The 26,355-nt window shown below is 43.0% G+C and overlaps 1 protein-coding gene across 3 annotated transcripts; it reads right to left on the bottom strand.

Moving 5' to 3' along the window:
- Positions 1-1,136: 1,136 nt before the first annotated feature.
- On the bottom strand, positions 1,137-26,267 carry RGN (regucalcin). 3 transcript variants are annotated; one of them, XM_030571466.1, is made up of 8 exons: positions 25,376-25,577; positions 23,184-23,269; positions 21,019-21,184; positions 16,737-16,919; positions 15,584-15,799; positions 13,559-13,690; positions 2,914-3,068; positions 1,137-1,431 (listed from the first exon to the last, which is right to left on the bottom strand). In XM_030571466.1, exons 3-8 carry the CDS (start codon positions 21,179-21,181, stop codon positions 1,381-1,383), a joined length of 900 nt encoding a protein of 299 aa, XP_030427326.1. In that variant the 5' UTR covers positions 21,182-21,184; positions 23,184-23,269; positions 25,376-25,577; the 3' UTR covers positions 1,137-1,380. The 3 variants fall into 3 exon arrangements, with proteins under 3 accessions (XP_030427326.1, XP_030427335.1, XP_030427317.1); XM_030571475.1 differs by lacking the exons at positions 23,184-23,269; positions 25,376-25,577 and adding an exon at positions 26,188-26,267; XM_030571457.1 differs by lacking the exon at positions 23,184-23,269.
- Positions 26,268-26,355: the final 88 nt, after the last annotated feature.

Below are 26,355 nucleotides of genomic sequence, written 5' to 3'. Positions count from 1 at the left end.
ACTCATGTGAGATGGACAGACATGGGAGATGTATGAAACCAGGTTCTTGAAGGTGAAGGGCTATATTGCCTGGATTGTGCAAGCTAGTTTTCATTGCCCATTGTAGCTCCTGGTCCTATTCTGAAGTTACAGGGATGGCTATGTTAGCTAATGCAGTTAGTAGACACCTTTCATAGTCACTAATTTAACAATAAAAGTCTAAGTTAAAAGCCAACTGTATAAAACAAGCTGTTTAAAATTAAACATCCCGGGCTAAGTTGTATTACAGTAACAAATATTTTCTTTACTGTGAATGTACACTGGATAATTTATGTGAAGCTTTGAAAGCAAATGAATGTAAAAAAATGTTTAATCAGTGACTCAATACGGTATAAGTAAGGCTACGATTATGTCCCGGAATCTGTGAGTTCCACTCACCTCCATGACATTTTCTACCACCGGGCTGGAACTCCCAAACAGCTCCCCCCTCCCCCCCCTAGCTCCCAGATCCTGCACTGGTGGGGGCAACCCTGCAGCTGCCCAGCTGTAGTTGGTAGCCAGCAGATCCTGCAGCTGCCAAGCTGTGACAGGCAGTTGGGGGACCCTGCAGCTCCCAGCTGTGGCGGGTGACCCGCAGCCACCCAGCCCTAGGGGCAGGAGGACCCTGTAGTTCCCACTCCCCGCAACAGTGGGGGACCCCGGAGCTCCCACTGACCATAGCAATGGGGGACCTGGGAGCCCCAGCAGCAGTGGATGCTGAACCTGCCTCCTTATTTTGTCAGGGATATTTTTAGTGTAAGTCAGGGACAGGTCACGGGCTTCCATGAATTTTTGTTTATTGCCCACGACCTGTCCCTGACTTTTACTAAAAATGTCCCTGACAGAAACTTGGCCTAACTATAAGCTACAAATAGAAAGGGGATGATACAACAAACAATATGAAAAAATAAGTTAAAGGCAAAAAAGTACAACTGTTCAAGTTATATTCCAAAGTTTATTAAGATGAGAGTGATTTTAGTGTTATAGAAAATTACAAGAGATATTTAGAGTTACACAGTATCAGAGAGGTAGCCCCTGGAAATTTCCACTACATGCATCTGACGAAGTGGGTATTCACCCACGAAAGCTCATGCTCCAAAACGTCTGTTAGTCTATAAGGTGCCACAGGACTCTTTGCTGCTTTTAGAGTTACACAGGAGTCCAAGAAAACAAAGAATTTTGAAAAAATTTGATGCATTTCAAAAGTTGCCTTATTTATCCGTTTCTGCTAGAAGTCTACCCACAGAGCTGTGGTTTCAAATGCAGGAGATGCAGAATACCAGCTAAAATACTTCTTTAACATGTTTCTTGCTTAATCTGTTCCTGCTTCTGGAGATGTACTTTGTTCTGAAGAGTGAATATTTAACCTGCAAATGAATGCGGTGGGACTCCTTTCACCCCAAGTCCAGTTATCTATTTAAAAATAAGGGAGAGAGAGAAGGTAACTGTGATGATTCACGTATCTTTCCACAGAGTAATTTGTTTTAGAAGACTGCAACCGACTTGCAGTCTTCTAAATTTTCTACATTACAGCCTATCACCAGATATTAATTTCAACCCACCGCTGTTTCCAAAGAACTGTAATATCTAAGACATGGTCCATTCTCCTAACAAGCCTCTTTCAAACACACTTCAGTGGTTTGAGCATTGGCCTGCTAAACCTAGGGTTGTGAGTTCAATCTTTGAGGGGGCTATTTAGGGATCTGGAGCAAAAATCTGTCTGGGGATTGGTCCTGCTTTGAGCAAGGGGTTGGACTAGATGATCTCCTGAGGTCCCTTCCAACCCTGATATTCTACGATTCCATAATTGTGTATGGATACAGGGGTGCGCCTGCATACAGTCAATTGCAGGATCAGGGCTTTTAATCCACAAGGTCTGTGCAACAGGCTGGCCAGCCCCTGCAAGAGCCAGGAGGCCTGGGGCTAGCCAACCCTGTTCAATCAGCCCTGCCTGTGCAACAGTTAGCTGCCTGCCAGGCTAAGGACTCATTGCATCAAGGGACAAGGCTGAAACACCTGGGACCCATAAAAGGCCTGAGAAAACTCAGTTTGGGGAAGGAACCACAGGGAGCAAGATGGGCTTCTGTGAAAGGTCCTGAAGTAGGGTCTGGAAGAAACAAGGGATTCAGCCCTCTGTCCTAGGGTAGGGAAGACTAAAAAGTAGCCCAGAGGGGCTGAGTCTGTGAGGGGGCTCCAGGGAAAGCAGCCTGGGAGTCAGTGCTCTATCCCAGAGCAGAGACTTAAAGGGGCTGGGAACTGAGCTGAGAGGATAGGCCCAAGCAGGGCAAAAGAACTTTGTTTGGGCTTCTGTTTTGCCAGAAGGGGGCTGAACTCAGAGTGACCCAGCTGGAGAGCTCAGTCACATGAATCTCTGGGAGAAACAGAAAACTTAGGGAAGAGGCAATTGAGGTAGGTGGCACGTGCAGCACCACACTTGGTGAGCAGAGGGCACTACAAAGCATGTGTGCCCTATGCCAGTCACCAATTAAAAAACAAACTAGCAAACTAAGTTATAAATATCTGTTTGGTAGATAACACATTGTTTCCTACTTTGTCACTGATTAAAACAAAAATTCTCTACAAGTTTTTGCCCTGCTAAAGTCGGGATTTTTTTTTTTTTTAAATAGAGGTTTTTTGGTACAGAAAATGCTGATGATACAAGACATTAGCTATGTCAGTATTGTTACAAGTTTAGAACCAGTCTATCAGGTAAACATGAAAAAACTAACAATTTTCTAAATACAGCAATAGGGACCAAAAAACAAAGTCAAAAAACCAAGAACAATAGTTTTGAGTGATATGGTATGTTCAGACTCACCCCCCATCTGACTTCAAATCAAAATGCATAAGAAAATTTGTTCTGACTTTTTAAAAGAAAGGAAATAATTTAATCACCTTGAAAATACCACCAGCCTGTGGTTGCCGTGAAAAAGATTCATCATCCATTCCCTGACAGGCAGAAGTCACATACATTTCTGAATAATCCTTTCCACCAAAGCAGCAGGAAGTTGTCTTGTCAACAGGTAGCTTCACAGTCTGGATTCTTTTTCCTGGAGGGGGAAAAAATAGGTTTTTGTTGGTTTATTTTCTACAAAGAATTTAACAAAATTGCCAGTAACCAGCACAGAATCTATGTTGCACAGAAACACAGGGTTTGGGGTGGAGGGAAAAGGGGGGACTTGTAAGTTAGCAGGCTGAGTGTAAGGTTACGAAGAATTCTGAGTTCCACTCTTATTCTCTCACTTACTCTCAGTATAGCCCTTGGCAAGTCACTTAATCTCTGTGCCCTTAAATAGGGCCTGATCCAAAGCATACTGAAATCAGTAGGTGTCTTTTTCCACTGTGTTAATAAATATTAGCCTTTCATTATTTTTGTATGTTAAACTCTCATAATTCTGTTATCTGTTACCCAAAATCCTTTTTATGTTGTGTGCCTATAAATGCAGTCCCCTGTACCTATGAAGGTGAAAAATTGTATCTTTAAACTGAACTTAGTAGGTGAGCAATGCATCTAATTAAATATTGGGATGCACCTAATTATTCCCTGAATCTCTCAGGCTGAGAGAGTCCAGATGACCAGGAAGGTACCCCTCAAAATTAATGAAGTAATTACATTAATAAATTAATTACAGAAGTAAATGTTATAATAAACAAGACTGGGTATTTGATAAGGGGTTCTTATGATCCAATTAAGTTCTGTGATTGGTAAGAGGTTTTTAAGTTTTAACTCATTAGCAACTACCTGTGGCCACAGCTGTCAGTAATAACAACTGGGTCAAAAATCACTTTGGGTTATCAATCAAGACTGAGATACCATAAAAAGACACTATATAAGTAATGAGGTAAACTGAGATATCAAACTGTACACATTGTGGGAAAGCAATTTTTCACTCCAAAAAGGAATTTCTTTGTCTCACGCCCTTTAAAAGGAAAGATTCTGAGAGTTAGATTGCAAATGAAAACTGCCAGCATTCCACCACTTACACTTTGCTTCTGTATTCTGTATAGTGCTGTATTAATCTTTGATAATCTTTAAATAATTCCATCTAAGCCTGTTATTTTGACATCTTATTATTAAATTCAAACATGCAACAATAGGCTTCAATGGGCTTTGGATCAGCCCCACATAAAACAGGAATGATAACGCTCATCTGAACTTTGTAAAACACTCACATGTCTATATAATTATTACAGAGACTCAGGATACTGACACACTAGGGGTCCATTTAGCCCAAGTATACGGTTTCTGGCAGTGGCTTCAAAAGAAGTTTCAAAAACTTCACAACGAACATGTATATAGGGGAATTTTTTTTAATTTCAGGCAGTAAGTACTTGTCTTAGGCCCTGAATCATGAGGATTTATACCCATTAGATATTTTATCCTATTTATCACATAGATATTTCATACTTTTCTTGAATTCTGCTAAGGTCTTGTGTTTTCTTTAAATACATTTCCTCTCTCTCTCTCTCTCCCTCCTTTATGTTGGTAATCCTTGCAGATAGAAACAATGTAATGATGTACTGAAAGTTTAAAATTCACCATAAAATGTTGTAATACTTCAGGAGTGAAAACTCCTAGCTCCACTGTAGTCAAAAGGAGTTTTGCCTTGACTTTACCAGGCCAAGATTTCACCTTTGTGTTTTAAATGAACAGATAATTTTGTTTACTATTTTAGTTGCCAACAAAGCATTTTTGCCTCACCCCACAAGCTACTCTGATTTCCTTTTCTAAATGAAGTACCAGCACAAACAACAATGGTTACTTGGTCCATGTTTGATAACCAAGTCCTTAAATGAGATTTCAAAAAAGGATGGGTGAGATTTTTCCATGTCTCATTGAAACACTAGCAAATTTCTTGTCACAAGAGTTAGATACATCAAAAAACTGCTTTAAAATTAATCCCACAAAGATAAGTCTGCTTCAGTAACGGACAAAAAAAGATTCCCATGTATATCCCGAATAGTCCACGTGGTTTGAGAAGCATCTTGGGCTCCCTGTATCTATATAATAAATAGCATCTTACATTTTTACGATACCTAAAATAAACTGAAAACTGAGGGCATGTCTACACATCCCCACAGTTCAACTACAAGGGTGTGAAATGCAGCACACTCTACTGTGCTGCGCTGTAACTGCAAGTGCAAACTAAAGGTTCCTATTTTGTCTGAACTATGCAAACTAGATCTCTTTTGGTTTGCACTTGCATATACTATAATCCCAAGGGCCATCTCATCACTATGTAACCCAGTTATCTCCAAGAATTGCTTAAAAAAAGATGCCAGATAAACAAGTTTCCTTGTCTATCCACCCCCACCCAAGTGCTCCCAAATCCAAATTTCACTGACTAAAACCTGAAAATCCCCTTTCTAAAAATGTGCTATCTTCACTTTAGCTGAATTGTTTCATGATTTTTTTCTGCCACTGGCTAAATATAATATAAGCCATAGACTTTTGCATCAGCCAGTTTGCAAATAAAAAGCCATCAAGTGAAGTGGCCATTAACCACCCAAACCATAGAAGCGAAAGACATCTTTGCTTAGTCCAAACCAACAAAGTGAGAATATTAGTAATCAAAAATAAATTAAGTAATATGTACAGACTAAATATATCAGGTTAAATCCCTGGGCTTTCAAATGTGTAGTCTGAATAAGACAGTAACACCATAGTACTTTCACTGAGAAGGACAAGTAGTGGGGAGCATCTGTTCAAAGAGAGAGAGAGCAAGAAAACGAAACTCTACAATGGAGTGAAAAACCCTCAGAACAAAAATCAGCCACACACAAACATATTGTCAAGTGTCAAACGTCTAAGCCCACATCAGCCAAGTACATTTTGACTCCAGTTCTCCATTGACCTAAACACCCTATAACTTTCTCCAGAGACGAAAAACATAGGAATTGCCACTCTAGATCATAGTGGCATCTAATCTGATATCCTGCCTCCAACAATGCACAGCACTGGATACTTCAGAAGAAAGTGCAAGAAACACTATAATGGATAATTGTGGAATAACCTACTAAAAGGGGAAGTTTCTTCCTAAAACCCATCAGTTAGTGGTTTCCTTATGCTCTTACGTGTGAAGTTTTACTCTCCTTATTAACAAGAAAGCCTCCTATCTATATGTTTAATCCATTCTACTCTTGGACTCAATTCTATCTCATGTCAGTGAGTTCCACAGGTTGTGTTTAGGTAGCTTTTCTCAGCTTTTAATATGTTACTTTCCATTTTAATTGAAAATCCCTTGTACTTGTGTTATAATAAAGGGTAAATAGGAGCAGCCAACTTACTTCTTCTATACCAGTCATTGTTTTGTACACCTCTACCATGACCCCTCTTATTCATCCCTTCGGTAAACAACCCTAATCTTTTCAATCTCTTCATTACTTTTAATTGTCTTCATCACACATCATTGAATGATTTTTACTTCTGCTACTTTTAACATAGTTCTAACAGAACAGAATACACTATTTCCCATGTGTGCCGATGATTTTTATTAACATTTTCAGTATTATTTTCTATTCTATTTCCTGTGCATTCACATTCAGTTTGCATTTTTGACAGCTATTGTGCATTAGACAGATAGGTTTTCATGGAGCTGTCCACAATAATGCTCAGGTCTTCTTCCTAAGTAGTCAGTTAATTTAGAATCAAGCAATATGTATAGATAAATTGTGCAATTAAAATATTCCTTTAAAATACGTACTCCCTTGTCTCTGTCAAAATAGAATTTCATAGGCTTTCATGCTGCCCGTTCACTTAGCTTTGTTAGGTCTCTCTGTAGTTCCTTACAGTCTTTTCTGGGCTTGACTAACTTAATCATACCTCTCAACCTACCAAGTCCCAAATGTGGGAAGTTACATGTGACAAATATTCAAAATGAGGGAAGCAAATACCTGAGTTCGCATGCATGAATTATTCATGCTGGAAAGTTAAAATGCCGTGGGACTCTTTAAAGAACTTTATAATCTCCGTTCCATGATTCTATATTTATGGTATAAATAATTTAAACAATAAAAGTGAGTGGAACATAGGTAACCTTTGTACATATGTCAAAATGGGGCACTATCTAAATAAATTTGTGTCATCAATCATTTTTGCCACTTCACTGTTTACCCTTTCTTCCAGCCCATTTACCAATATGGTAACTCCTTACTTAAAGTCATCCCAGTTAACATTGTTACATTGCTGATCAATTCGAGAACATGCTCGTTTAAAGTTGTGCAATGCTCTCTTATAACATTGTTTGGAAGCGGCCCACTTTGTCCACTGCTTGCAGAAAGAGCAGCCCATTGGAGCTAGCTGATGGGGCCTTGGAACCAGGGTGGACCGGCAGCCTCCATTAGCTCCCTGCTACCTTAAGTTCTCTGTGCAGCAGCCTCCCAGGTGGCTATCAATTCCTGACAGTTCAGCTGTCCCTCCCCCCACTGCCATGTGCTGCTCCTGCCCTCTGCCTTGGAGCTGTTCCCTGGACCCTCCTGCTTGCTGTGCAGGGGGGGAAGAGAGGACTGCCAGGGTGTCCCCCATCCCCTACTCCAGCACCTCCACAGAGCGGGGGCGGGACAGGTCAGGACAGGACTCAGAATGGCGGGAGCCTGCTGGCACAAGCTGCTGTCTCAACTTGCTGATCTACTCAAAAAGGCAATGTGCTTAGAGTGAGGTCAGCCTACTTATAGGGGCAATGCATCTCTCTCTCTCTCTCTCACACACACACACACACACACACACACACACACACACACACACACACACACACACACACACACACACACACGGTGTGTGTCTCTCTCGGGAACAAACCACTCTGATGTGCAGAAAGAATAGCAAATATGGCAGGCGACCAGCTTGGCTTAACAGTGAAATCTTTGGTGCAGTTAAATTAAAAAAGGAAGCTTACAAGAAGTGGAAATTTGGACAGATGACTAGGGAGGAGTATAAAAATATTGCTAGAGCATTCCAGGGTGTAATCAGGAAGGCCAAGGCACAACTGGAGTTGCAACTAGCAAGGGATGTGAAGGGTTTCTATAGGTATGTTAGCAACAAGAAGGTGGTCAGAGAAAGTGTGGGACTCTTACTGAATGGGGGAGGCAAACTAGTGATAGATGATGTGGAAAAGGCGAAGTACTCAGTGCTTTTTTTGCCTCAGTCTTCACAGACAAGGGCAGCTCCCAGACTGCTGCACTGGGCAACACAGCATGGGGAGTAGGTGAGCAGCCCTCAGTGGTGAAAGAACATGTTAAGGACTATTTAGAAAAGCTGGACGTGCACAAGTTCATGGGTCCAGATCTAATGTATTCAAGGGTGCTGAGGGAGTTAGCTGATGAGATTGCAAAGCCATTGGCCATTATCTTTGAAAATTAGTGGCAATCGGGGGAGGTCCCGGATGATTGGAAAAAGGCAAATATAGTGCCTATATTTAAAAAAAGGGAAAATAAGAGAATCCGGGGAACTACAGACCAGTCAGAGTCACTTCAGTCCCTAGCAAAATCATGGAGTGAGTCCTCAAGGAATCCATTCTGAAGCACTTGGAGGAGAGGAAGGTAATTAGGAACAGTCAACATGGATTCACCAAGGGCAAGTCATGCCTGACAAACCCGATTGCCTTCTATGATGAGATAATTGACTCTGTGGATATGCGGGAAGCGGTGGATGTGATATATCTTGACTTTAGCAAAGTTTTTGATATGCTCTCCCATAGTATTCTTACCAACAAGTTAAAAAAGTTTGGATTGGATGAATGGACTATAAGGTGGATAGAAAGCTAGCTAGATTGTCAATGGCTGGATGTCTAGTTGGCAGCCGGTATCAAGCGGAGTGTCCCAGGGATCGGTCCTGGGGCCAGTTTTGTTCAACATCTTTATTAATGATCTGGATGATGGGATTAATTGCACCTCAGCAAATTCACAGATGACACTAACATGGGGAGAGAGGTAAATATGATGGAGGATAGGGATAGGGTCCAGAGTGACCTAGACAAATTGGAGGATTGGGCAAAAAGAAATCTGATGAAGTTCAACAAGGACAAGTGCAGAGTTCTGCACTTAGGAAGGAAGAATCCCATGCACTGCTACAGCCTAGAGGCCAAATGGCTAAACAGCAGTTCTGCAGAAAAGGCCCTTGGGATTACAGAGGACAAGAAGCTGGATATGAGTCAGCAGTGTGCCCTTGTTGCTGTCTCTTACAGCTGTCCTCATACTCTATTTTGTTTTTGTTCTCCTCCTGTGGCCACCCCTCCCTGGCTGTTAAGTTGTTTACCAGGGCCACTGCCCTTCTCAAAGGGAGGGCCCCTTAAGTTGTTTACCAAGAGCCATTGCCCTTCTCAAAGGGATGGCCACTTGTGCTGCATGCTAAGTGGGACCACTGCCCTGTTCAAAGGGTTGGTCCTGTTATCACCTTGTTAAACCTGGGCTTTGTGTAGGGTTGGCAATGTCCAGAGCTGCAAGACCTAATGTGTTTTTAAGATCCTGGGCATGAGTCATAGGCCTCATGTGCTTTTGAGTCCTGAGGTGTGAACTCACACCTATTGTTCAGGACTTTGCTCAGGCACCTCTCTGTGCTCACCTGCAGTTTTTCCCCGTGTCTCCTCCCCTGTGACAGAGGGAGCCTATCAGGATTACTGGCGGGAAACGGCCTGAGTCTGCCTTTAAAAACAGGCATTTTTAAAACAAACATTGGAAAGGTTCCTGCATTGCTGCCTGGTCTGATTAACCAGGGGTTCTGGGGGGTCCTTCCTCCACTCTCGTTTTATTTTTGAGCATACCCCCGTTTTTTAACCCCCCTCCCCCCCACGAAGAATGAATTGCTGCCTGAGAGATCTCCTGATTATCGAGACCGTACCGAGCCCTCCTTGCTTCTTCTGATGGTATTGCTGCTTCGGCCTTTGCTGCTACCTTGGGGACTGGTAAGAATCCCTCTGTGAAACTTTCTATACTTTTATTTTATTATTTTAGCTGCTGGCTCTGTTTCCCCAGCACACACACTCAAGCTAAACCTTGGTCTGTGTCTTAAAACCTCTCTTAAACTCCATGGCGCTTTGCCGCTAAAAATAAGTTTGTGCCGCCGCTAAGCTCTGCTCCTGTGGGCTTTGCTTCGGGGCTCACTGCTTTCAGCCATATCCACTGCTGCAGCCACCATCCCTTGGCTTCCTTGGGGGGCTGCCTTGGGAGCTGTATCCTGGGCACATACTACTCTGCCCTCTATGACTTCCCCATAGCATAAGGTGCACCATAGGTTTTGCTTTTTAGTTTAAAAAGTCATAGTTTGCTAAGATTGTAGCGCTTGTAAGTTTCACCTGCCTTGCTATAGTTGCTGTTTTGTTGCTCCGTATGGTTGCTTGTTATAGTTTGCTTAGAATTGTGATATTTGTTGTTTTGCCTAGTCATTGGTTAAGATAGATTTTAAAAAGCCATTGTTTGGTCGTATTCTGTACCTGTTTTGTTACTTTGTATAAGCTCCTCGTCATTTTATATAAATTTGATTAAGTTAGATGATAGATAAGGTTTTTGCTGTTTGAATTCGTCTTCCCGCTGTCCCTCTCTCTCCCTGAACTTTCCCGTGTCTGTTTTTCCCCCGCTCCAATCTCCCCCTCTGTGTACTTCCCCGTGTCTCCCTGTTGTAATCCGTTGCTGCTTCTCCCCCTGTGTAACTTCCCAAACCCTTTGCCGCTTCTCTCCTTTTTTTTTTTTTGGGTGTCCCTCCAGCCCTTCCTTACACCTCTCTGCTGTCTCTCCCTGTATCCCCTGTGTTCGTGCTCCCGCTTCTCCACTGCCCCTCCCCTACCGAAGATCGCCATCACACTGCTCCGTTTGTCTTCACCCCGCTGCTCCGCAACTTCCCTGAAGTGCTCTCCGCTGCTGCAGCCTGTTTCTTCCCTCAGCCGTCTCCCCCATTCTCCACGTGCCTTCCCATCGCTTGCACATTCAGCGCCCTCCCCTCTTGCTGCTCCCAGACTCCCCTTAAGTGCGCTCCAGCTGCTCTTGTCTCCCGTACGTCCAGCCCGCAGGCTCCTGAAGACTGCTGCTCTGGGCTTCACCCCGCAGGGCTTCAAGAGTCTCTCGCTGCTTGCGGCTGCACTCTCCTCTCATCAGTTGCCACTGATCATTCACTCCTCTCCTCCTTCCTGTTTCTTGACTCAGCCTTTAGGTACACTCTTGCAGATTATCTGCTATTACAACCTCACAAATTGAGTCATTAATTTTCTTCTATGCTGTTACATTGCATAATTTCACTTATCACCCATATTGTATCATTGCACTGTGATTCACATTTTACTTGTGGTTATAACACCCCATTGGTCGCCTCCACTTTTCTGATATACTTTGTATTTGCATTGATGCCACTGTGTTACATTATATATATAGCTATTAACCACTTAATACAGTCTATCTGAGATTGTTGACCATTTCATATAGAAGCTACCATTTTACTTTGCATTTCTTTTTGGTACATTTTGCATTCCACACTGTATCTAGAGTTGTTCCTATATAAAGTTGAGTTGCTTATTGACTGTACTGTACCCCATTGTGCTGAACCCCACTTACTGCTCCCCACTGTTAGAACTCCCTACACTGTTCAATAGGAAGAACCCCCCCCATCATTGTCTATTGTAAACACCCTATACACCCCATCCCATTGTATTTCATTGTTAAATTCCCACCACTTCCTTTTTCCTTTAATAAAGAAATTAATTGGCACCCCACCTGTGTGGTAATTGCTCCCCAAGATCCCATATACCTGCGGGCAGGGACAGTTGCCAATAAGACCAAAGGTATATTGGGCGGCATTAGTAGGAGCATTGCCAGCAGATCGAGGGAAGTGATTATTCCCCTCTATTTGGCACTGGTAAGGTCACACCTGGAGTACTGCGTTCAGTTTTGATCCCCCCACTACAGAAGGGATGTGGACAAATTGGAGAGTCCAGTGGAGGGCAACAGAAATTATTAGGGGGCTGGGGCACATGACTTACGAGGGGAGGCTGAGGGAGCTGGGGTTATTTAGTCTGCAGAAGAGAAGAATGAGGGGGGATTTGATAGCAGCCTTCAATTACCTGAAGGAGGGTTCCAGAGAGGATGGAGCTAGGCTGTTCTCAGTGGTGGCAGATGACAGAAAAAGAAGCAGTGGTCTCAAGTTGCAGTGGGGGAGGTCTAGGTTGGATATTAGGAAACACTATTTCACTAGGCGAGTGGTGAAGCACTGGAATGGGTTACCTAGTGAGGTGGTAGAATCTCCATCCTTAGAGGTTTTTAAGGCCTGGCTTGACAAAGCCCTGGCTGGGATGATTTAGTTGGTGTTGGTCCTGCTTTGATCAGGGGATTGGACTGGATGACCTCTTGAGGTCTCTTCCAATCATAATATTCTATGATCCTCTGCCATGCAGTCTCAGCTCCCTCCATTTGTGCTGCCTTGTAGAGTGTGAGGCTACATTAATAACCAGGTGTTAACCTTTGAGGGCTCAGCTGATTGCTAGTTAATTATTTAGCAGCAAGGCACTCCCTGGGAAATATCCCACCCACTTCCACCCTCTGATTTTACCACCTCATCCAAGCTTCACAATCATCATTGCTGTGTACAGCGTTAAATTGTTTACAGCTTATAGAGTGAGAGAGCGCGCGCATGGGGAAATTGGATTCGCTTAACATCGTTTCCCTTAAAGTACCATTTTTCAGGAACATAACTACAATGTTAAGTGAGGAGTTACTGTATAGTAAACACTGGTCTCAGACTGAAAAAAATGAAAGACACTTCTAATTCAAACAAATGTAATAATCAACCAAAGGCCAACAAAAGTGGGAAATTATAGAAACAGTTCAGCTACACTACCATCTAACGGCCAAGCTGGAAAAATACTTGAGCAGCTTCTATTACACGGGTAGGCAACCTATGGCACGTGTGCTGAAGGCAGCACACGAGCTGATTTTCAGTGGCACTCACACTGCCCAGGTCCTGGCCACTGCTCTGGAGGGCTCTGCATTTTAATTTAATTTTAAATGAAGCTTCTTAAACATTTTGAAACCTTATTTATTTTACATACAACAATAGTTTAGTTATATATTATAGACTGATAGAAAGAGACCTTCTAAAAAGGTTAAAATGTATTACTGGCACGTGAAACCTTAAATCAGAGTGAATAAATGAAGACTCAGCACACCACTTCTGAAAGGTTGCTGAACCCTGTTCTATTACTTAATGAATATGTAAAAGCCATCTCAAACCTATCAAATTTGGTTGCTTTCAGAACTCTTCAGTGGGTACACATTTGTATATGTTTAGCAGAAACTAGCATGCTGATCACAAAGATTACATGACAAGAATAACTTTTCATTTAAAAGTTCTTCCTCTTAAATCATCCCACATCATTTTTTGGAGCCATTATCAAAGAAGATGTAGATATATTTACAAAATTCGTGTTGAAATCAGCATTTAACGTAAGAGTTGTTCATCCACAGTAGATGAGTACAAACGCACTTCCAGAAAAGCACATTATCCAACTCCCCCTTAGCTTATTTAATGCAAAATTTCAATTCATCCTCTGTGAGGACTTACCTGTCTCAGGGTCTAGACGGATCACTCTCCCTCCATCATAACAGGCTACCCAGAGTTTGCCTTCTGTATCAATACACATTCCATCAGGGATGCTTTCTTCCTTTTCTAGCTTGTACATACTCCTGCGATTGGCTGCAAAAGGATATCAACAGGCATCGTACACTAAGTGAGATATTAAGTTATTGTGAGTTAACATTTTCTTAAGTCATACTCCTAGAAATAGCTAAAAAGGATGATTTTCTAATGCTGCACTGAATCCAGCTCCCTGCACTCTTGCAGATGAAAGAGTATATAAGATCAGTTTGTTTCTGCAGATGGTTATTATTCAGCTTGACAGCCTGCAAGTCAGTTTGACTGTCAAAAACACAAACAATTATTTCTGGTGCTCTTTTCTGATGTGTCAACCATTTCCCCCCCCACCCCACTATAAATTAGGGAATTATTGAATATATTATAGGAATTAATAATTTGTGTATTCCAAATTTTACTCTTTTCTACTTGTACAACATTTTATACGCTGTCTTGGCCATTTCATACATGGATTTTTTCAATCAAACTGAGAACTGGAGCCATCTCAATAAAGGGAGTCCCAGAACACACCACCAATTGTTTCAACAGAAAGCTGACTTTCAAAGTTGGGAAAACCATTAACTCAAAGAGACACTGTCAATTTTAAAAAAATGGCAATTTATATGAACATTTTACCATCTACTATTACAAGATATTAACAAAAGAAAATCCAACTGTTCTAGGTTGTTTATTCTGCGTTTTGACAATTGACTGTTAGAGTCAGTTTGTTCATAGGTTTCTTCTGCCTGCCTGGGGCTTTTTAAAATAGAAAAATGTGATTGTAAACCACCAATATGGCAATGGGACTTGGGGCAGACGTACCTAAAACTACTGAAACTCAATTTAAAAACTGATCAGATTTCAAACTGATGGCGTCTCTTTAAAACAAATTATTATGGCTCATGTCACTTTAAATCAAATTGTTAAGAGTCCAAGTTGGTGGAGTTTTTTCATTTGCCCAAGCCTGTGAAAAGACCTTCGGTTGTGGTGTTGGGTTCCTCCCCACCACCATAAATGGAGGAAGATGCTGTTTGAGTTACTAGTTTTCAGCAGTTGGTTGGCTTTCTAGGATCTTCTTCATTTAGGGATTTCTACTTTAAAACAATATGAATGCACACACTATAAAAGTGTAGCATGTTTTATACTTTGAAAAGATGCACTACAAACTTCTCTGCTAATTCACCTACTATTTCATAATAACAGACAGCATAGTCATTGGAGTAAACTGAGGCAAAAATGCTTCACATTTGGTAATGCAGGAACATTACATGTGAATTGTGAATGTATAATCAATGAATGTACAATTTACAGGCTCAGCATAGATTGCAATAGATAAAATGAAATTTTAACAATTATTCAGGTCAATTATTTAAACCCAGATCAGGGCCAGTTCTAGCCATTTCGCTGCCCCAAGCACGGCGGCACGCCGCGGGGGACGCTCTGCCACTCACCAGTCCCGCGGCTCCAGTGGACCTCCCGCAGGTGTGCCTGCGGATGCTCCACCGGAGCCGCCGGACCAGCGGACGCTCCGCAGGGACGCCTGCGGGAGGTCCACCGGAGCCGCCTGCTGCCCTTCCGGCAACCGAAAGAGCGCCCCCTGTGGCATGCCGCCCCAAGCATGCGCTTGGCGCGCTGGTGCCTGGAGCCGGCCCTGACCCAGATACATAATTCAATAATGTCCTAATATGAACCAACCCATCTAATTACTCTGAGCCAGGAACCTACTTAGATGAGCTGTTTTTCTAACCTGGTTTCTGCTAACTTGTTTTAAACAGAGTTTTGATGTCCAGCATGGATGAAGCCAAACCACATTTAAACTAACTCAAAAAATAATGTTCTAGGACCACAGGTATAAGTAGGGCCTGTGTCACAATTGATTTTTTGCTTAATAGTTGAAAGAAAAAACTGCACAGAAAGTAACTTTCAAATATTTTAGCATAAGAAAAGAATTCGTACAAATTTTTCCTGTTTGCAGGTCATAATCAAAGGCATCCACAGAGTAGGACAGGCTATCAATGTAAAAGAAAGTCTTGTGATCCAGTGACCAATCCAAGCCATTAGAGATGTCCACCTGATCAAAGTGCTTCACTACAGAATGATCAGGGAAGAGTGTATACAGAGCACCTTGGCGTCTCTCTAGCACAGCAGGTCGAATCTCCTCAGCCATGGTACCTACAAGAATGAGAGGGTCATTCATTAGAAAGCACAGCTCCACAGAAACCAAATGCGCTCCTTACACAGTGGCGATGACTGCCTCTTTGACATAAAATTCCCTCTAACTCTGACTAGGTTTTCTCCTTAAAACATTCATAATAGAAATTTAGTTAAAACCAAAAGGGAGAAGGCAAATTCAATTGTGTGCATTTACCAGAAGATGACAAATAAAATTAAAGATTTGGTTTTTTTTTAAATTGTGGCTGCAAAGGAGTTGAAGGCAATCATTGTTAATTACCTAGTGTTTTCAAACATTAAGATGGTCATCACAATTTAATGCCCTTCCCCCACGAAAAACCCACAAACATAGGAAAAAACTGCACTAACTTTAGAATCAGGGCTACAGAAGTCTCAATCTTAAATGACAAGTTATACCACAAATATAGAGATAATTGGGGGGGAGGGGGCAGGATAGTAAGAGAAAATTAATATGTTTGAAATTTCAAGGTTTAACTTCAGACAGACTCTCCCTGTTTTGAAAACACTTTGCTGTATGCTTAAATTGTTTTTACAAATATCTATATTCAGTATATGGGAAACAAACAACTTGGCATGGCAAGTTTTCCACTGTAAACATATTTGCATTGGTATTTTCCAAGTGCATTCAAAACAAGTCATGCATGCCAACATCTGAGACAAAAAAATAATTTTTATACTAAGCAAGTTCTAAATAAGAATGTCCCTTAAAAAAAATTAATAGAATAGTGCTCTGGGGTGATAAATTTTTAAAATCAATATTGCATTTTAGAATTAGATTTGGTGTGCTTTGGAAGTAAGAAGACTACCACGACTTGAATGACACACTCTTGGTGCATCTGCCAGGGTTCTTTACAAATTGTCCCTAAAATCTTGGGAAAAATTTACTGAAGAGGACAGGGAACTATGTCCAGCATACCTGCAAAAAACCTCCCTGCAGGGTCCACTTTCCCATCATTGAATCTGTTGTTTGGTTTATCCTTGTCAACGTGAACAATGGTGGTTACTGACTGGTCTTTCCATTTTAAAGCCGCAAACCTGGCTCCCAGGGTAACAACATAATCCCCAGATTTCCGAAGGGCTACGCAGCTAACAGGAGCAGCTAGAGACAACATAAGAAAATGGGAGTGAGGAGACAAGTAAAATACTATAACCATAGACAAAAGCAATCAGCCACCTGTAACCAACATATGATTTGCTCATCACATTCATAACCAAGGTTGACAAATATTTCATTCATATCCAGATGCTATGTTTCTATTTGTAATGGTTTTGGAACAAGCACTGCTCAAGCACAAGCACGAATAATAATTGATAATTAATCTCACTTTAATTAATCTGGGCCTTCCTGGATGACATGGTCCATCTAGCATTCACGAGCCAAGTAGCATTTATCACGACACACAAGAAGCTTGTATTGTATGTACATGCTTGTGCACACTTATGGAATTCCATTAGTGAAAACTATGAACTAATACTGCACACACAAAACTATTCAAATTATATATTGAATTAATGTATATAGACTGCAGGCTCCATGGGGAAGGCATCATATTGTCCTGTATAGCTATAGAAGTACCCAGCAAGGAAGGATAATTCAATGGTTAGGGCACTAGCCTTGGTCTTAAGTGACCTGGGTTCAATTCCCTGCCCTGGCACAGACTTCCTGTGTGACTCTGAGTAAGTCATCTCCTCTCTCTGTGCCTCAGTTCTGTACGGTGCTGTACAATGGGGATAATAGTACTTATCTCACCAGGATGTTGCGAAGATAAATGCATTACAGATTGTGTGGTGCTTAGGATCTATGATAACGATAAACTAGCAGGACCTTTGGGGGCTACTACAATACTGCTAATAATATTACAATTATTGTTTATTTATATTACAGTAGACCCTAGAAGCCCCAGTCCTGAACAGAGGCACAGAACACAAAGCTTATATGAAAAACGAAGGGTTGATCAGATATGCTATAACAGGGATTGGCAACGTTTGGCAGGTCGGGCTGGTCTGTTTACCTGCCGTCCACAGGTTCGGCCAATCACGGCTCCCACTGGCCATGGTTTCCTGCTCCAGACCAATGGGGGCAACGGGAAGCAGAAGTCAGCACATCCCTCAGACTGCACCACTTCCCGCAGCCCCCACTGGCCTGGAACAGCGAACCGCGGCCAGTGGGAGTCGCGATCGGCTGAAGCTGTGGACGCGGCAGGTAAACAAACCGGCCTGGCCCACCAGGGGGCTTACCCTGGCAGGCCACGTGCCAAACATTGTTTATAGCACAGGGATTGGTAGACAATTAGGATGCATAAAAATCAAGGTTTTTAAATTAAATTTTATTTAAATTAAAAAGATTTCTCTTTTAAAAATAAACCCTGTTTAAAATTATAACAAACTAACTATAATCTACTAAAACCACATAAATTAATTATAAAAAGATAATATTCAAGAAGTACATGTTCTCTGCTAAAAGTTTTAAAAGAAAATCAAACCACTGAACTAGTGAAAGTGGCTGACAGAGCACCTGGAACTAGAGTTCACTGAAGTGCTAAACCAGCTTTTGAGAGCAGTAGCCTCTTTTGCAGGTGCAGAGAATATTTTCTTAATTTCAAATTTATTCAACTAGTTCAGCTCAATGACAAGCTCAGTCAAAGTTGAGAATTGAAATTTTCTTTAAAAAGCAAGAATGCCTGTTTTCCTCTTCCAATCTATGAATAAAAATCAGGTGTGAAAAAATGAAATCTACTAATTCTAAAATCTTGGAAGAATGTGGTGACCAGAAACAGTCACTTGAACTCAATAACTACAGATAATACTTCCTTTTTTTAATATAATGAGCTAGTTTTAAATGCAAACCATGTTTTGATAAACATGTTTTTTTATGTTTCAGAAGGGTAGCCGTGTTAGTCTGGACCTGTAAAAAGCAACAAAGAGTCCTGTGGCATCTTATAGACTAACAGACGTATAGGAGCATAAGCTTTCGTGGGTGAATACCCACTTTTATTTTTTTTTATGTAAGTATCCAGTACATGTAAGTTTTATTTAACTAAGAATATTTTAAAATGCTATTTTTGTGCCCTTAAACTGAATTCCAATTTCTACACAAATGCAGCTTGACACAAATCATGAGTTAAAAAAAATCTAAGTAAATAAGAAATGAGCCATTCATCATTTTTTAACAATAACAAAAGGTAAAAATTAAGACTGTGAATAAATGCATGTTAAGCTATGTAAATGCTTAAATAACGTGTGTGCCTATATAGTGTATCCTACTGGTTGGCAAAAAGTACCACATTATATCAACCACTGAGAACCATCCTTTCTTTACGAACATAGCTAAAAAGTATAAAATGTAAAACAAGATTAAAATCAATTATTTAAATAAGATTTCCCAGTTGTTGACTTTACATCACAATTTTAACCGTGATTTAAATTGCTTTGATTTAACTCAATCCACCATGTTTATCGTAGTGTGAAACTGAGTTTACCAGAATAATAATTAAAAAATATAAATGTGCAAGGTAAGATATGTACTGAGTTTTCATGTACATACTACAGCTAGTTGCTACTAAACTGATGGGCATGTTTAGATAATTAAACATAACACAGTACATAAAAATAGATACACAAAATGAGAAGGCAAGACACTTCAGATGCTCATTTTAAGAACTATTTCTGTAATAAGTTGGAAGCTAACTGTGTGTGAGCACATCCAAATACTGTTACTACATTTAACTAAACCTAACATGATTTTTTGCCCAGACTATCCCATATTATGCCCCCTACCCCAGAGCACCCGCGGCGCCCCCAGGTCACTCCCTGCCCCAGAGCGCCCAAAACTGAGCCAGGGGTATATAGTACAAGTCATGGACAGGTCAAAGGCCAGGGCCAGGAATTTTTGTTTACTGCCCGTGACTTGTCCATGATTTTTACTAAAAATACCTGTGACTGAAACGCAGCCTTAATCATGACACGGGATTGCAGTTTAAGGTGTAACTAAGCCTAAACTCACTGTCCCAGTTTAATTTTACAAGAGAGAACACTTCATAATTATAAAACAGCAATTTGTGTTCCCATGGCTTGAAATGGCTACAAACACAGATTAAAGATGACTGGAGAAATTGTGTCACAAGCCTACCCTAGGAAGCTGGGGAAAGGAATGAGCTACTTACATAAAGAGAAACATGGAACACAGACAGAAGCCAAAACGGGCCTGCAGCACAAAAAAAGCTCTCAAAATTCTTTAGAAAAATTAGGATAGCAAAAGGGATTCTCACCTCATTAGGCTATTCAACTGACATGATCTCGAGGACAACATGGAGCTTACAGCTAAAATCCATTAACTGTAACTAAAATGTTTTTAAAATAGGTCAGGCTTAAAGATCTTAAGGCTGTTAGGGTTCCAATAAAGAGTCAGAGGTGATAACCACAGAGTTCCTGTAAAAATACTTGAAGTGGAAAAATGACTAGATGTGCAATGTCACAATAGCAACTCCTTTTTATACTCCATGTGTTCATGGAAATATGCTAATACATGTGAATATAATATAACGAATATGCTTCATGCAAAAGGTCTCTTGTACGGTATTGCTACAAAGCTTAAAATCTACTGAGTGTGTATGTCCTATTTGTATGACTTTATCATTCTTGTATCTGAAATTAGGAATATGAAATATAACTCTGAGATCTTGTTGTAATTATGTAAAGTGTGAGGCATTAATGATGGTTTAGACTCTTGATGGCTCCCATTGACTAGGACAATCAACTGCAGATAGCTCCGTTTACCTGCAAGCCTCTACTATATACTACAAAATTCAAAAGACAGGATCAACTATATGTAACCACCAAATAGCTGTATGTAACTTTAACTATGTGTAACTAAATATTAAATGAATCAAAGCAGAAAAAAAAAATAATGCTTAGGACTGGGTCCAGTCAGTCAATCGTGAGTTTACTGGTCTTCAAGACACACTGCAAAGCCCACTCCTTTTCTCCAAAGGAGCATAACCATGAATTGTAGTGAATGTTCTTTCTTCCCCTAACACTAAATGACATGGAATTATTCAGTATTTATGCACTTTTAATTTCTTTATGCACATGAGTCTGAGCTTTATGTAAAGGCATATTTATCAATCTAAAGAAAAAAAATTACACTACAAGATTTACATTTTGGCAATCCATGGCATCTCTTAAAAGCAGCTTCTTACCCACAGAAACACTTTGCACTTGCTTGGTGAATGAATTCCATCGGCAAATCTTTTTACCACTTATATCCACATATACAAGTGAGCTTTCCTTTTCTTCCCAGACCGGAGATTCTCCAATTTTGCAGTTCTCACTGACAACACACTCAATCTTAACTGATGACATTTCCTGAGAGAAAAAGAATTCAAAATCAGCAAAGCAAAACATTAATGTGTAAAAGGTAATCAGCTGAAATTGAATGTACAACAATATTAATGTTTATTTTTTTTCCCCTTTATGCTTTGAACATGGCAATGCAGGCAGCTCTGTAAAGAGGGCCTTATCTACCTATTTTGGAGGTTATCAAGTTGCTGCTATTCTTCTCTCATAATAAGCAAATGAAGTAGACAGTGACTTCTGATTACCATCCTAAAATCAGGAGGCAGAAACAAAAATCAACCTAACCCCAATTTTAGGTATTGAAGTCACATAGAAGAGGTTTACCCTCAGGAAAATAGGACAGCTGCTGAAAAAGCAAATTAATTGGTAAAAGTGTGACTCTACCGAGGGTACCATCTAACTGATGGGTAGCTACGACCTCTCAATTCCCCAACCTGGGGAGCTTTTTAATTTTCACTGCTTCGTTGTGAGAGCGACCACTTCTGGTCTGTTCTCACACAACCTCCAGCATGTAAATCACTCCCAACAGTAGGGTATGAGTGCTATAGCCAGTCACTCCTGAACTACACTTCAGGGCAACAGGAGCAAACTCCCAGTCTCAGAGTTCCCCCCAGAAATGTGCATCTTGCACAGTCCAGCCCCCTCCTGGACAATACAAGCTCATATAAAGTCTGCCGTTTCTTAATAGAAAATGATATGCATAAATCTTCTTATCCCAAATGGAGTTTCCAAAACACTTCAATCCAAACACACTCATTTAGATAAAACAACAAAACACATTATTGACAGAAAGATAGATTTTAAGTAACTACAAGTAATGAGGCACATTAAATCAGAATTAGTTACAAGGAAATAAAAGGTAAAACACAACTAACTTAACAAGCTAGATCAGTGATCCCCAAACTTTTCAAGCTCACTTGTCCCTTACACCTGTCCATGCCACCCCTTCCCTGAGCTGGGAGCAGGGCTGTGGCTCCTGGGGAGGGGAGGTGGGCAGGGGTCAGTGGGTCGAGCCTGGGAGTGGAGCCACAGCTGGGAGCAGGGCCACGTGCGAGACCGATGCGAGGCCAGAGACCATGGGGGCTGACCTGGGCCTGTCACGCCACCCCAAATGTTCCTCCCTGCCTCCCTAGAGGGGCACACCCCAGAGTTTGGGAACTTCTGAGCTAGATGAATGCAAAGGAAAGGTCTCTCCCCCTAGATCAGGGCGGGCAAACTTTTTGGCCTGAGGGCTGCATCGAGTTTTAGAAATTGTATGGAGGGCCAGTTAGGGGAAGCTGTGCCTCCCGAAACAGCCAGGCATGGCCCGGCCATCACCCCCATCTGATCCCCTGCTTCTCGCCCCGATGGTCCCCCCTCCAGGACCCCTGCCCCATCCACCCCCCCCGCTCTCTGTCCTGACCACCCCCGACGCCCCGCCCCAACTGTCCGCCGCTGCCGCCCCATCTAACCCCCACCTCCTTCCTGACTGCTCCCCCTGGAACCTCTGCCCCATCCAACCACCTCTTCTCCCTGACCACCCCCAGACCCCTGTACCCCAACTGTCCTATTCTAAATTCCCCTCTCCTTCCTGACTGGCGCCCCAGGACCCCTGCCCCATCCAACCATCCCTTCTCCCTGACTACCCCCGGAGCCCCCGCTCCCATTCAACCCCCCTGTTCCCCGCCTTCTGACCGCCCACCCCTATCCACACTCCTGACCCCTGACCATTCCCTGAACTCCCCTGCCCTCTATCCAACGCCCCCCTACCACACTGCCTGGAGCATCGGGGGGCAGCACAGCTGCACCAAGAGAAGCAGCCGCGCCGCCCAGCTAGAGCCAGCCACACCCCGTGCAGAACAGAGCACCAGGTCAGGCTGGGCTCTGCAGCTGCGCTACCCCAGGAGCTTGCAGCCCCACTGCCCAGAGCACTGCGTGATGAGGCTGTGGGGGAGGGACCAGGGGCTAACCTCCCAGGCCAGGAGCTCAGGGGCCAGGCAGAACAGTCCCTGGGCCATAGTTTGCCCACCTCTGCCCTAGATGTTCCAGTGGTCTTACTGGCTGAAACTCTTTAAGTCAGGATCTCTCCACCAGTCCAATGTTGCTTCTTTTCTTCTGCAGGGGCTGATGATGATATGGGTAGAAAACAAGAGAGAGAAATTATTTGGGGGTGTCTGTCCTCTCCTCTTTCTCTTGCACAAGAATCTCCAGCTGATGTTCCAGAGACAGAAAGCCTGTGAGTCCGGAAACCTTAAACTGCTGCTTTGTCAAAATGTAGATTTTTGCCACACCCTCTCCTGCCAAAGGGTGGCCACTTAATCAGGTGATGGTCTATTTCATTTCACTGACACTTGGCTGAGGTGTTGCCTAGCCTTTTGTCAATGAGGAACTTATCTGTGTGACTGCTCTCCAGAACATGTCTTTGATAATATCCTACAGTAGAATCTTATATCTTTACATACAATGTTACCACACACATTGTCACCAGGACAACTACCACCAAATGACTTGCGTATCTTAGGTTGACACCCTCGCCCCCCACTAGTGTAGACCTGAGCTAAGACAGATTCACAGAAGCATGGTAAAAGCCTAAATGGCTGATTCAGCTGAGGACTCCACTATTATGTTCTTCCTACACAATTGAAAAAGTTTTCATTTCAGACAATTTAGGCCTTTAAGTCTGAGTTACTCGTACACCGTGCTTTGATTTTACTACCCCCCGCCCCCCAGGGGGTTCTCTTTTTTTTTTTTTTTTTTTTAAAAGCTTACACCTCATAGTGTAGTCAGACCCCAAGGAGTTCATGATGTTTAGTATGAACTTTAGTCCTGTAAATATCAAGTGTGAGACTCACGAGGGGGAGGAAACTTGTGGACCTCCCCTGCTGGACTTTATCCCCTGAGCCCTGAACCCACCGAACCAAACTCCACCATGTGAGGGTCATCCTATCCCCATTACCCAGCCCACTTATCTTTATCCATGACTGTCTGTAACCTGTATGTATGAGCGATATACCCCCACTGCTTCCTGACTATATCTTGATCTCACCCACCCTACACCCCGCATTGGGAACATGGCAGACTGTATATGCTATGTGCTGTTCAATACCAAACCACTAGCATCCCCTATACTCTGTATGCTACCCCCGATGACCAATAACTGACTTTTCAAACTCTCTATCGTTTATTTTTAAATATTTTCTAATGAACTTTAGTCCTCTAAATCCCACTAGTCACCTACACACTTGATGTATTCTGTTTTCAGGATTACTGATACTACTAATATAACTAGTAATAAGCACACATGCAAGCGTTTGCAGGATCAGGTTTCTACATATATACAGCACATCTGTGCAATACAGTAACTTCGGAATTTATTTATGGGCATGAATTTTTCCTTTGTTCATCTAATTGTACACAATTCACAGCAACTCTTCTCCCCCTCATGGCAAAAACTACCCTTATGTAAATATGTTAGGTACTATACTGGTGCCTACATAAATAAACATCAGCAGCTGACTTGAGTCATTTTACTTCATATCTAAGTGGGTTATAGCTTTCATGAATTAGGAAAACAAGATTCCGGAGTGAACACCGTATTTCTGGCATTTAAGCCAATACCAGAGATCGTGAGACCACCTGGCTCATTTTCTCTACATAGCTATGTAAATGTCTAGACATACGTTTATCATCTTTGGAAGAAATTATGTCTCAGCCACAGCAGGAGAACCTGTAGCACAATATTTGCACAAGATAAGTCTTCTGTGTTTCAAGGTCTCAAAAGTTGCCAAGGCAAATCAGACAAGAGAGAAGCTGGCAAAGGAAAATACTAAGTTTCAGACATGTTTCAGAGAGGCAACGTTTTATGTCCTAACTCTGAATCCAACACTTAATACCTTTCCAACTCACTGCTCGGCAAAGCCCTGCAAACAGTAGTCACCGCGTTCCGGCGGCACACGGCTGGCTTCCCCGTTCACCCTTCCATTTACTACACGCCCAGCATCTGATGCACTTGTAAGATTAACTTAGACCCAGCCACGGCTCGCATTTTAACCCCAGTCCCGCGAAACAACAGCCCGTTCAAGTGAAGAAGTCTCTTGGGGGAAACACACGCACACGAATGCAGTCGCTCTGCCTTGGCCAAGCACGCTGCCTGCTGCACTCAAACCCCGCGTCTGCAGGAGCCCTGGGCCAGGGATCGGCCCCTTTCCAGACCCCCGGTACCTGCTTCGGAGGCAGACACAAGCACTGGGTGGGTTTCTGTGCTCCGGCGCTGGCTGCAGCCTCAGCGAGGACTAAGCACTTATAGCCCCTGACTCTGTTACTGGTTAACGCGGGTCACTCGCTGCGTTTTTCTACTCCCCGCCCCGGGGGCAGCGGGTCGGCTCGGCACTTGTCCCAGGCCAGGGCAGAGCCGGCCGGCCGGCGACCTACAGGCGGGGCTGAGATGACCCGCCCCCAGCAGCAGACCCTGCAAGCGCCTCCCAAGGGCGCGCGCTCCGCACGAGACTTCTCCACCCACGCCCGCGCCTGGACCGAGAGGTGCGCGCGCGCGCGCGCCCCCGAGACGGTCCCTGGGGCGTGCGCGCGGCGCCCTCCCGCCCGCGGAGCCCGGGGACAGGGGCGCTGGGCCGTTGTCGCGCGGCGCCGCCGCGTCTGTGCTGCGTGCGGGGAGAGTGGAAGGCGAGGCCGGGTCCTGCAGCGGCTGAGAGCCGCGCTAGAGCCTCTGCAGCCAGAGGTGGAAGCCCGAAACCAGGGCCAGATAAAGAGGAGCCGGGGGGGGTTCAGTGACGAGTGCGCACCCCCGTTGGCCGGGCTGTGTGGGTGCAGACAGCCCCCTGGCATTCTCCAGGGCGTGACGCCAGCCCGGTGTAAGGGCCGCTCCTCTCTTCCTACCTTCTTCAGCCCTCTGCTCCCAGCCACACTGATTCTTAGCCAGGGGTTGGACTCTTCCCTCTCACCTACTTTTTGCTTTCTTTGCCCTTCCCTGTTCGGGGCTCTTCGCCCTGTGCCAGCAAGGAGACGTTACTACTCACCTCATGCTAACTTGAGTTCTTCCAGATGGTCTGGGCCTAGGGATGCCAGGCCGGAGGACAGACGCCCATGGGCAAAGGGGTGTCTGCAGGTCTGCACAGAGCAGCGTCCCATGCCTCCTAAAAGGGTGTATAAGGAAGCCTAGACACACCTCCACTCCATTCCTCCCT

Source organism: Gopherus evgoodei, chromosome 1 (assembly GCF_007399415.2).
Source record: "Gopherus evgoodei ecotype Sinaloan lineage chromosome 1, rGopEvg1_v1.p, whole genome shotgun sequence".
Classification (NCBI taxonomy): Eukaryota; Metazoa; Chordata; order Testudines; family Testudinidae; genus Gopherus; species Gopherus evgoodei.
This window is presented reverse-complemented; position numbering and strand designations above follow the sequence as displayed.

Coding starts and splice junctions, on each gene's coding strand:
- RGN (XM_030571475.1), bottom strand. CDS start 21,181: ATGTCATCAGTTAAGATTGAGTGTGTTGTCAGTGAGAACTGCAAAATT. Junction 16,920..21,018: donor AGTGCAAAGTGTTTCTGTGG/GTAAGAAGCTGC, acceptor TGTTGTCTCTAG/CTGCTCCTGTTAGCTGCGTA. Junction 15,800..16,736: donor TGCAGGGAGGTTTTTTGCAG/GTATGCTGGACA, acceptor TCATTCTTGTAG/GTACCATGGCTGAGGAGATT.